At 31.4% G+C, this 12,431-nt stretch overlaps 1 protein-coding gene across 5 annotated transcripts in view; it reads left to right on the top strand.

Moving 5' to 3' along the window:
* LOC108688093 (extracellular sulfatase SULF-1 homolog) overlaps positions 1 to 12,431 on the top strand; it is an 86,918-nt gene that overhangs the window by 67,078 nt on the left and 7,409 nt on the right. For all 5 annotated transcript variants that reach the window (XM_018194212.1, XM_018194229.1, XM_018194196.1 and 2 more), the window contains exons 4-7: positions 3,218 to 3,539; positions 10,671 to 10,821; positions 11,200 to 11,375; positions 12,201 to 12,311. In XM_018194212.1, the coding sequence (XP_018049701.1) occupies positions 3,218 to 3,539; positions 10,671 to 10,821; positions 11,200 to 11,375; positions 12,201 to 12,311 (760 nt within the window). The remainder of the gene's footprint in view (positions 1 to 3,217; positions 3,540 to 10,670; positions 10,822 to 11,199; positions 11,376 to 12,200; positions 12,312 to 12,431) is intronic.

The raw sequence follows: 12,431 nt of genomic DNA, 5'->3' as shown, positions 1-12,431 counted from the left end.
AGTCTTAATATTTTTTATTTAGTGAATTGCTTAATTCTATTATACAGAAATATTGACTCAAAATAATTTCAATATATCTTATATATAAGGATATTTTGAAATTTTTTTATAGATATTAAGATATATGCTACGAAAGATGTCATTCTTTCCACCTGTCTTATACTCGTATTAAATGAAAACTGAAGTTCCTTAAAAAAAATATTGAAAAATTTCTCTTTAGATAAGAAAATGTATGTACTTGAAGTTTGTGACAATTTTGCTTTGAAGTTAATGAAACATTTTTTTCAATTTTATTTGATAAATATGACAAAATTTTTACATCAATATGATACTTTATAGTTCTTTTTCCTATTTTTCTCAAGTATTTCATATATTATTGTATGTACAAAGTTTTAAATCTAATTAAACTTGTAGTGCATGATTCAGTATTAGGTGTAGTAAAAAAAAATCCATTATTTTTCCATTCAATTTCACGCAAAAATAATGGATTTGTTTTTACTACACCTAATATTATTCAGTATTATGAAAGCATTACTTGTAAATTTTACAATGTATCATATTTTTCATATAATAATATAACGATATCATTTGTATCCCTTAATAATCACTTTTTATCTTTTATCTTTTGAAGAAATATAAGAAATTTATCGCAATTTTGTTTAATTCCTCGATTAATCTTTATATAATTAAATCTTGAAATTAAACTTATTAAAATAGAATATATCACATTCTATGCTCCCCTTTAAATCCATTTAGAGATTCTATTTTTTTAAGATCGAATGCATTCGACATGCATTCTGAATTTTAGTTCGCACGATTCTCTATTGTGGAATTATCTTGTGCTTTTGTTTTCTTCGAAGCAACAGGTGCGATGCGTAATAACTAGTCACAATTTTAATAAAATAATCGCACTATATTTTAAATGTATAATTTTTGTTTTAAAAATTTATATAATATCGACAGTTAGAGAAATATGATTGTTGAATATGACGAATGTGTGTCTGATTGATAGAATTATAAATACATAAGTGTATCTGAACAGAGAAATTCATCCATATGTGTCCATAGATACTGGTTGATCGAGAAAAAAGTGAAGAACTTCTTAGTGAGTTCGCTGGCCATAATTCTTTTTGCCTAATGAGAATTTATGTTTATTTCATTTTATTGTGCAAGGAGAAGCAAGATCCCACTTCCAAAAATTGGATGGTCAATTCGAATGTATATTTAGATTTCAATTATAATCATGTATATATTTTTAAATAGGAGAAATTATTTATGTTTAACTTTATTTATAAAATGTGAAAGCGATGTGACTTGTTTTGTTAAATATAAATAAAACAAATCATTATTTGATATTACATTATGTCATACATAGAGTGCTGAAAAAATCATTTTCAACTTTTAATGTGTTTCCCAATCTCCAATTCATATGCTATGACTGGTCATGAATCCTCGTTTAAGAACAAAATTGAACTGATGATTCACGCCAAATAAATATTTGCAACCATGATCTATCGTAGATTTATCATTTATCGTCGATCATTACGTTTAGCGAAACAGAAACGATGCCCGCGATCTTTATTGAGGCGTCACTAATTAGTGCTAAACGAAAGTAAATGTGATTGATCGCGCATGATGGTCTGATGTTGGCAAAAAACCGTTCTGTGCACGCGAATTTACTATCATATAACTGTTATAAATAAGTATTGATATATATATTGCACAGGGATAAGAGGAGGATATACGAAAGTGGAAGTAAAGGAAGACCCAAAAGAATTTCACCGTGGTGCCTTTGAATTAATTATTTGATGCCGTCCCGTATGAATAATTCAGGTTTCGGCAAACGGGATGAGTCTTGAAGGAAGGAACCTTCAGAGAAGCAGAAGTCGGAAAATGGAATTGCCTTTTGATTTATCACCAGTATAGCCGAGCGAAATGTGTACTTTTTCAATTTTTCCACAAGAAATTCATGCAGCCTCTTCTCTGATCTTTTTCCTTCATGTATTTGCAGATGACGGTATCCCATAAACAAGCTAATTTTTTTCATTTTAAAAAGAAAATAAATTTCTTTTATGCAAAACAGTTCATGACATTATGTTTGTATTTCTATTCTGTATTTGTGATTATCTTTTATTAAGTAAAGTAAAGAAAGTTTTTATAATTATTGTGCAGGAAACTTATAAAATTCCTTACAATTAATTAAAAATATTTAAATTATTAATAAATATAATTGCTGGAAAAAACTATGCATTTCGAAATGTGTATCGAACGTATTCTTAGGAACAAATTTCTTTTGAGAACATAGATTTTATCAAAAGAAATGACTTTTGTTAAGGAACTTGTGTCCTCTTGCCTTCGACGCATTTTTAAAAAGTTACGCGTTCTTGTTTTAACCGGCTGTAAAGTATGCTAAAAAAGTTTACTGAATTTTATTAAAGATTTATTTCAATAATACTAACGAAATATTTACTAAATGTGAGCATACATTTGAGTTATAATTTTTTCATTTTATGTTTATTAACGCAATATTTACTGTAAATAAACATGTGTGTCTAACAATATTAGTCTACATTTTCGCTCTTTTTATCTTTTTACAAAAAATCAAAAGTACTAGTCAAATGTCACACTCAACGGAGTAACTTCTTATAAATGCGTCGAGAAAGAGAATATAGATTCCTTAATAAAAGCTGATTCTTTTCATGAGATCTCTTGAATTTTGTCTCTAACATCTTAAAACCCTATTCAATATATACTTATGTTGCATTTTAATTATTGGACACAAGTTTAGAACTGAACGACAAATGATATTTTCAATAAACGCGAAAATTAATAATACATAAATTTCACAATTAAAATATAAATATTACATTGTATCTAATCTTTTGGTGCCATTTCTAGTGTAGCATATATCGAAGTTTTCCTCTCTGCTATCCTATAACTTTTTTATTATAATGAAGATATATACATTTGATTGGTATTATATTATGTCTGGTGTTTTGATTGAAAAAAATTGTTATAATATCATTCATTTTTATAGTCTCGTTTATTTTTATGTAATATTTTTTACTTAGTATGATAAGTACGTAACGAAATGATGGTATCAAAGAGTTAAAATACAATAATCTAAAAAGATAGAGATACCAAGAGATTGAACGAGAAATTGAAAATTTAATAGTTCACCAGAGATTTAATTCATGCGATTTTGTTTTCATTTCAGGATACTTTGGCAAGTATTTGAATAAGTACAACGGCTCGTATATACCACCAGGATGGCGAGAATGGGGCGGTCTTATAATGAACTCCCGCTACTACAACTACAGTGTCAACATGAACGGCAAGAAGATAAAGCACGGCTTCGACTACAGTCGGGATTATTATCCGGATCTGATAGCCAACGATAGCGTGGCTTTCCTTAGGCAGAGCAAACACAATTTCGCCCGGAAGCCGGTAATGTTAGTCGCCAGTTTTCCGGCGCCGCACGGTCCGGAGGACTCGGCGCCGCAATTCTCGCATCTCTTCTTCAACGTCACCACTCATCAGTGAGTACGACAGACTTTCTGACTGTCTATTCTAATTTTTTGCAAGCGCGACTTTATCCCTGGCGGCGGAACGCACGCGGTATCGAAGACTTTTTTGCAAACCGGTTCCGTTTCTCGATGCTGTCCGCTCGATGATCAGCGATACATTCGTGAGACAGCATATGTGTACACAAGTCCAATTCCATCGTGAATGGAATGTCGTTTTCCGATTGAGAGAATTGTAAATAAACGTATTATGCCGTGGCATCTGCTTCACGAAGGTAATAAGTGCATTTTTATGTGATTTCATTATTTTACTTCTTTGATATGAAATTTAATTGAAGCGAAGTTTTGCTATTTGATTGGATTCGATAATATTTACAGTTTATACAGTATAAATATAGTAAAAATTAAATTACATGATTGCGTAAAATAAAAATGAATTGATCCTTCAATTATGAATATTCGCATTTACATGATTGATTCGGATCTCGGAAAAGAAATAAAAAACATATGCCATTTGCTTTAAAAGTACAAATCATAATTTATGACATTCATTCAATTTTGATATATCAAAGCGCAATTTAAAAAATTAAACTTAATCAATTTATTTAATCAATTTTAATAAATTTGTTTAATTAAAGAATTAGCTTTGGAAGTAAAGAGTTTTATCGCAAATCGTGCCATACAATATTAATCATGTCATTGGGTGTTTTGCTTTTCTTACATAATCTTTTCGCGAGACGCACTACATGATCCTTTCTGCTTCATTGTTTTATGTCTATTATTCGTTCTGATTATGCAGTCTTCTCGTTGAGAACCACTCCGAGAAGATTTACATTTCTCTTTATTCGATTGCACTTCACAATTTCTCTTTATCCGATTGCACTTAATCCGATGACTTCATCGTTTCATCTTAGAAATAGGATTCAAGCAAACTACAAAAAAAGAACGATATTGCTGAAATATCTGAAAATTTAGCTCTGACAATAATTGTATTGGATAATCAAAACAATTATGTAGGATATTCAAGCATGATGAGCAATATTGCAAGAAGATTGACATCTTAGTAATCAGTTTCGACATAATTATTTTGATAACAATAAAATTTATTTTCAAATTTAGTTTTGATACTTCAACAAAACCGTTCTTTTCGTATACGATGATGAAGTCAAGTATGTTTTTATGCTATTCGATTTGATGAATACAATCTTTGGGAACTCGGTGGTTTCAGCAAAAATTAACGAGAGTCAGTTCCCATGGAAAACAAGTCAAAGGGCAGTTCTATATGCGGTTGGCATCCTCGACATTATTCCGGGTCGCTTGTCGTCGATATCATGAGCCTAGCTCGTTCGAGTCGACACTGACATGACGACCGCAACTTCATCGAACCCAGTCGCGCGCGTCTATTATTTTTCGCTGTTGCAAACCACTCTTCCATCCGTCTGATAACGTACGACGGGAAACGCGCGACCCGACAATAAGGATTGTCGCCGTGCGGGAAATACGAGAATGCGGGGGTGACCTCCCCCCTCCCTTTTGGCTCGACGCGACGTCGGCGTCGACGAGCCGGACCCCATCGTGCTTTTCACTCCTTCCGAACAATGCGGCGCGTGTTCCATCCATGTCGGAGGCCGGTAAATTCGCGCGGTTTATCTCCGCCCGCGCGAAAACCCACGTCCGGAATACGAGGGGTTGCGGGGATGGAAGACGCGAATGATATCGAGCGTCAGCGCATGTATATGCGGTCCTAGACCGGATAGACATCGCTTCGAATGATGGAGTGCCCTAGACCACCATGAGCACACTCTTACGAACCGCGTTCGTCACGCGAGAGAGATATTATTACGCACAGCTGCGAAAAGAGAAAAAAAAAGCGACACAACGCGTCGCAGAGGTTCGGAACAAAAGTGGAACGATAGTGCGGATGTGCGGTTCCTCGATGAAGCTTTTATTTGTCGTTGTCTAGACACGATGAAACATTGATCATGTAACAAGAGTAGATCGAAAAATGACACTTCTGATAATAATTCAGATTCTGGTAACGATTTTCTAAACAATCTACAAAACAGTGTTGGAATTTAAAGTAATACCTTCGATCCTTTTGGCAATCTTATTAGAATTCATTGTACTGTCCAAGTGAAAGAAAAAGAGAAATATTGCAGCGAGTGATCAATATAATTTAAGTTGGAATGTTTTAAAATTTCATAAACATATTCTTGAATAAAAAAGAAGAACAAAATATGAATATTAGATTCCAAATGTTCAAATCAAAATAATATGGATACAAATAAATTTTAAATGATCATCGGACTTGAATCTATTAGATTTTTGTTTGAAGGATCATTTGAAGATCATCATCTATGAAACCTCATATGGAAAGAACGATTTTGCTGAAAGACTCAAAATTTTGTTGGATACAGGTCTGAAAATAATTATGTTGGAAACTAAAAAATGATAAACAATGCTGCAAAAAATTTTAATATTTTAGCAATTAGTTTAAGTTTCCAGCAAAATGATTTTTATGATTCGAAAATTATTGTCAGATCTGTATCCAACAAAATTTTAAATATTTCAACACATTCGTTCTTTCCATGCAGTTAACAAATGAAGAGGACCTATAGGAATGTGTGCATGCAGATGATCTATAAAAATCTTGATATTTACGATGCCAATCATGCGTACATACATCATACTCAGACATGTATGGAAAATGATAGAGGGCACTTTGAAGGGCGTCTCTTGTAAAAAAAAATATTCACTTGAAGCTTAAATAAAATTATTATTTGGTACTATGTATTTATGTTTATTATTTCATCAATGAAGTATTTGTGACTTAATGCTCATAAGAACATTTGTTTTTTTCTTTTATTCAGAAATATATTTACAAAATTTTAAAACATACTTGTGCCTCACCCTATATAAATTGATTCTTGTAAACTTTCGCGTGCCGTTGTTGTGTGTAAATTTTCAGCACCGAATTTCGCGTAATATGAATGTTGAGAAAATAGTGACATTATAAACGCGTTTATCTCCTGCCAAGAGTAAAAAGAGCTTTTGGTCGCGTAAATGTACATCTGGTGACGGCATGCGATTCATTACCAGATTTCTGAGAAAATAGGAGAAAAACTCGTTGAAATTTCATCTCGTTTTGTGATAAACGAACGAGCTTTGCTCTGGATGATTTATCATCCACTTGTCTCTTCATCGCTCGTCATCGCGAAGACGTGAAGAACACGAGAAGTTTGCTTAAGAATTTGTTAATCAAGAGTGTGTAGAGCGCTAATTACTTCTAAAGGAATGGAACATAAGCAGGAAACTTTCGATCTAATACTAGGGGCATAAATTATTATTGTTATTACAACAAATATTACGATGTACTTGAAGAAAAGGAAGCACAATACAATTTCTAATTTTCATACGTTTGAAAAAAATTACAATTTTCCAAAAAAGTTTAGATTTTAAGATTCTTTTTATTCCTGAACGCTATATTTCCGAGTTCAATATATTTTCTCTCCGCGATCCCACAACATGTGTCTGTAAAACTTTATTGTCTGGCTCCGATTCTCGATTGTAAAAATTTCCGGCGAGATTGAGAGCGATTGTTCGACGAGTGTCATTCTAAAAATTCTATTTCCCGAAAGTGATTCGTAATACTGAAAACTATCAAATAGAAATTTAGAATTTATTTGTTCGACACAAAAATCGCTCGAGATGGGAAATTACATTTAGTTAAATATGCATTGAATGCACAGTGAAAAAAAAACCAGCGAAAGAATGATTACGAAATATTATCGCGCATGCTTTCGCAAAAATGCTTAACACACCTCGATGCAGATTATATTTAATTACGGCGCGACATTACGGCCATTTACGCGATGATCGCAGAATGTCGACCAGCGTTTTAATACCAAGGTTTTCATTTTGCGCTCGTATATCACGGCGTTCCCATGTCGTGCCACTCAAAAGCTAATCGACAGAAATTAATGTGTCGAGCGGCATGCACGGCAACGTGCTTTCAGAGCGCTTTTATCGGTGCACCTTTAAGCAATCGCCAGTATGATGCTAATCTAATTCTCTTTCGATCTATAAAGGTGTTAAGTGCATCGTAGGATAATTATTTTAAATTAATAATAGGTTTTAAGGATAGTTTAATATCTTGGCAGAATAATGTCTATATTTATGATTGTAAAATTTCTCAATTAGAAATCCTTTTTTTTTCTTTATGAAAAAAAAAAGTCTCGAGCATTGCATGTACTTAAAACATTCAATTTTCTAATTTCATTCTGTAATTCCGTATCAATTTCTTACATGAGAAGCAATTGCAGTTAATTGCAACTGCGAATAAACGTGTTTGTGATCGAAAATGGAAACTTATAAGATCCGTTTATAATCGCATAAATAGACGATGTTAAAAGATTACACACCTTAATTTACAGCCGTGGAGTTTAGTTTAATTCCTACGCAACTTCTTGAGCGTAAACTCGCTTGACTCGATGGATCTTCGAGACATCAGATAAAATTCGATTATTTATGCATATATGATTATTATGCATACGCGTGTGCGTAAATGCGTGGGTAATATCTTCGTTTTATACAACAAAGAAACTTTGTTTCGCAACATTGCCCGTCTTTTTATATTCTAACACTTTTATGATTATAGATTATATATTATCAAGCAGAATATTTAAATTAAATTTTGTGAATTTGAAAAAAATGATCAATCTTTAACTAGTATAATTCCACTGATGAAAATTTTTTTCGAAAATGTTTTGATCTAAAAATATTTTGTTTAATTAATTATGTTTGTTATAATGGTATAACAGTTTTCGAAATAATATTTTTATAATAATATATAATATCTATAATATTTATCAAATAAGAATGTGTTTGTTTCCGATGACGTTCTGCATTTATCTAAAATCAGCTTATGCTAAAATTTACTCTTGTTTGAGCCATCACATAAAATGATATAAGTTACGTAAGCATAAGATCATTGAACCAATAAGTCTCTTATATAAATCAATATAGCCTTTTTGTATCGGATGCTGATCGGTCCTGCGGCTTTATATTACGTTTATGCTGCTTATGTCATTTTGTGTGTGATGGACTCGGGCAGAAGTTATGTGATAATTTAATACTAGATAATCAATTCGATTATCGTTTGCAGGATATTTGCTTTATTTCTGTTTAATTTGTTTGTGTCATCAAATCATGCACTTCTTCTCTAGGCAAAAGAAGGAAGTCGCGCGGAGACGAATGGAATAAAAGAGAGAGCAAGCAATGACACTCGTCTGGGTGTAAATATAATTCGCGGTGTCTCGCGGACGAGTTAAGTGGTCATGGGGTGAGACGACGAGCGCAGAATAGGCTGCAATTAAGGAGTCAAGTCGAGACGAAACGAACGGTCCATGCGTGCGTTACACGGTGAAAATAGCATTCTTCTCCATTTCAAAATTAATACGATTGTCTTCTTCTTGATTATAAATTTTTGAAAGCAGCAGAAAATTAGTATCATAGTTTATTTAAATGCAGTAAATTATGATAATTTATATACTTCAGAAAATTCTCATGTACTCCTCGATATCAGGATCGATTAACGATAGTATTGTATTATCATTAATCTCTATCGTGTTACGCATTTATAAGTATAATCTAAATGTTATTGCATGAAAATATAGTTTTCTACAGACATTTGTATAGATTTTTTAATGGAAGTCATTTCTTCTTTAATAATATCTTTAATAATATCTTTCATAATTCTATAGTTCCAGTATTTTATAGATATATTATAGATTTTATAGATATTTTATAGAATAATGTCTTAATTTTATTAAATATATTATTTTAAATTAAACATTTCTATTATAAATGAAGTTTCTTTGAAATTGTTTTATTTTTTATATTACTATAGTTACATAAATCGTAGGTAGATGTATAAAATCTTGGTCTCTTTTCAAGAATATATTAAAAATGTAATATATTAAACATATGCGAAACATGCGTAATCATTTTCGAATCTGTTTTCATTGAAAACCCGTAAATAAAACAAAAATTCTGATATGAGCACCTCTAAAGAACGTGAAGGAAGATGAAGGGTCAATTATCCATAATTTCGTGTCTCACGTAATTGGAGGTAGAGAACGAGGCGGCGACGGTTCATTTTAAACATCCACCTATGATCCTCATTTTGCTGTCTCACTGGCGATTCCTCGCTCTGGCCACGGGAGATTAATTTAATTTTCGTCTAACTGTCTAGGATTTCTGGGACAAAACTGTGTTCCACGTTCCTAAATCCGGTTCTTGTTAAGATCTCAAGACTAACAGATCGTGATTGTAATTAAGAACAGCGTCACGCAATAGCTAAGATTTCGCGACTTTAAATTAGCCGCCGATGGATTTTTCGCAAAAGAGAAATCGCGTTGAAAGAGACTGTAGGGATTTAAAACCGTTGATTATTTTTCAAACAAAATCGTTAATTATTTTTATATCTCCCTTTGTAACTATGTAATTGAATGTAATAAATATATTCTATTCTAATTATTTTCATATCTTGAACATCACGAAAACCGAATATTGGAAAACTTTGGTGTAACGTGATTTCTCTTGCTTTAAGACATCTTATAAGAGCATTTTTAAAATATACATATAACCAGAGCTTCTATAAAGGAAACTTTTTCGGATTTTCAAAGAGAATAATGATAATTTTTTAGTATGGCATTGCAGATTATTTAAGCGATAAATAATTATAAACATTCTTTGTTTTTCTTGTTTTTTAGCACAGTATAATACATGCGATTTAATTAGTAGATGACCAATTATCGATATCAAAACCAAATCTTTTTATTATTTAGATTTGTCTTTATATTCTAATTAATATAAATTATTCATTATTATACAGTTATATATTATATACAGTTTGAAGCAATAATTTTGTTCACATGAAATATTTCCTTTATTTTTAGAGATTAATAATGTATAAACTATTAAATTGTTTATATATTACTAAAAATTGAATCTTGTTGTTACCTTTGTTGGAAAATATTCAAATCGTTTTCTCTAATAAACAAAAAGAATTAAATTTTAAATGTGTTTATAAGATCACAACAATATTAAGTAAGATTAACAAATTATGTTCGTTTTGCATTTCAGTACGCCAGCGTATGATTATGCACCGAACCCCGACAAACAATGGATACTTCAAGTTACGCAGAAGATGCAGCCCATTCACAAGCAGTTTACAGATCTTTTAATGACAAAACGATTGCAAACTTTGCAGAGCGTCGACGCTGCTGTGGATAGAGTACGGTTAACATTTGCGCACAATTACCTATATATATTATACTTACACTGAGAAAAAATATACTAATTTTAGTAAATATTTATTTGAATAGTGCCAATTAAATTCCCAGTAAATAAATATTTATTCAATAAAAAGAAATGATTAAAGCAAAATAGTTAAATCAAAATAATTGTTTTGTACCAAATAAATATATCTTTATATTTAATAAATATTTTATTGGTACCATTTAAATAAATGATTTACTAAAATTTATTTGTTTAGTGTAAAACGTTTGAAATTTAGAAGAAGAGAATCTAATTGTATAGTCATATCATTTCTGGAGAACTATTTTTAACAAAAATTAGAGTTCAATACGTGTTACTATTTATTTTACGATAGATTTATCAAGAATTAAAGGATCTGGGTGAACTAGATAACACGTATATTATTTATACGTCCGACCACGGATATCATTTGGGCCAGTTCGGACTTATAAAAGGCAAGAGCTTTCCATTCGAATTCGATGTACGAGTGCCATTCCTTATTAGAGGTCCTGGTATCGAACCTGGATCCATGTAAGTTGTTTCAATTGCATATTTAATTTTAGATATTCATAATTATGGGAATTTGCTCAAAAATTAAAGGAATTTTAATTTTTGTAATTTTGAAAAATTTTTTTCTTTAATTTAAGTATGGAGAACTTGAATTATAAGAATAGTTAATCCTTATATAATAGATTATGAATCTGAAATTTGAAAAAGCGGACGATGTCTGAAAGAGCGAATAACATTCTTGTAAAATTATATTGATTCTTCTAAAAAATATTATATATATTCATATAGAAACGAAACTTTTGAGAACAGAAAATAAATTGTAAACTAGTAAAAAACGATAGGAACAGATTATATTCCCTATTTTCTATTATGTTTCTATTTATATTTGATGTATTAAATGTGAATGATTATCAAATGAGCCATATGATTCATCAGATATACTATATTAAATTCTTTTTTTTTATTACCTTCTCTTTTCTTAGATAAATTTAAGCTGAACTAGACTTAAATTCAAGAAGAAATAAAATCGTTCCTTGTAATAACACTATAATAAAATTTTTAACTGTTAATGTATGTCTGTCTAATATATCTCTGAGAGTAAATGAACATCAATAAATGTCGAGAAATCGTTAAACGTTCTTTAAGTCAAGTTCTGAAAATACAGCTATATGGCTATAAGAGGTTTATTGGATATATGAAGTTGCGGTGAGAGGTCATTATAATGCTGTTACCCGCGAAACTTGCGCGTTGGCTTTCGTTTACGGAAACTCGTTTAAGAACAAATAAACATCGGAAAGTGTAGGACCCGATATTGGGTCGCAATAAAACATCCGCATAATATTGCAGAGTAGACGACATAGTTTTGAACATCGATCTGGCGCCGACGTTTCTGGATATCGCCGGCGTCGAGACGCCACCACAGATGGATGGTCGTTCCTTCAAGAAACTCTTTCTTAAGTGAGTAACGTTGACAGTTTTTCTTGAGGTCATGCACTTAAATCTTCAAGTTCATGTCGTTGCACTTTAATAACGTCTACATGATCAGAAATACATGAAAATTAAATATATTAATACGTA

This window comes from Atta colombica, unplaced genomic scaffold (assembly GCF_001594045.1).
Source record: "Atta colombica isolate Treedump-2 unplaced genomic scaffold, Acol1.0 scaffold102, whole genome shotgun sequence".
Taxonomy (NCBI): domain Eukaryota; kingdom Metazoa; phylum Arthropoda; class Insecta; order Hymenoptera; family Formicidae; genus Atta; species Atta colombica.
This window is presented reverse-complemented; position numbering and strand designations above follow the sequence as displayed.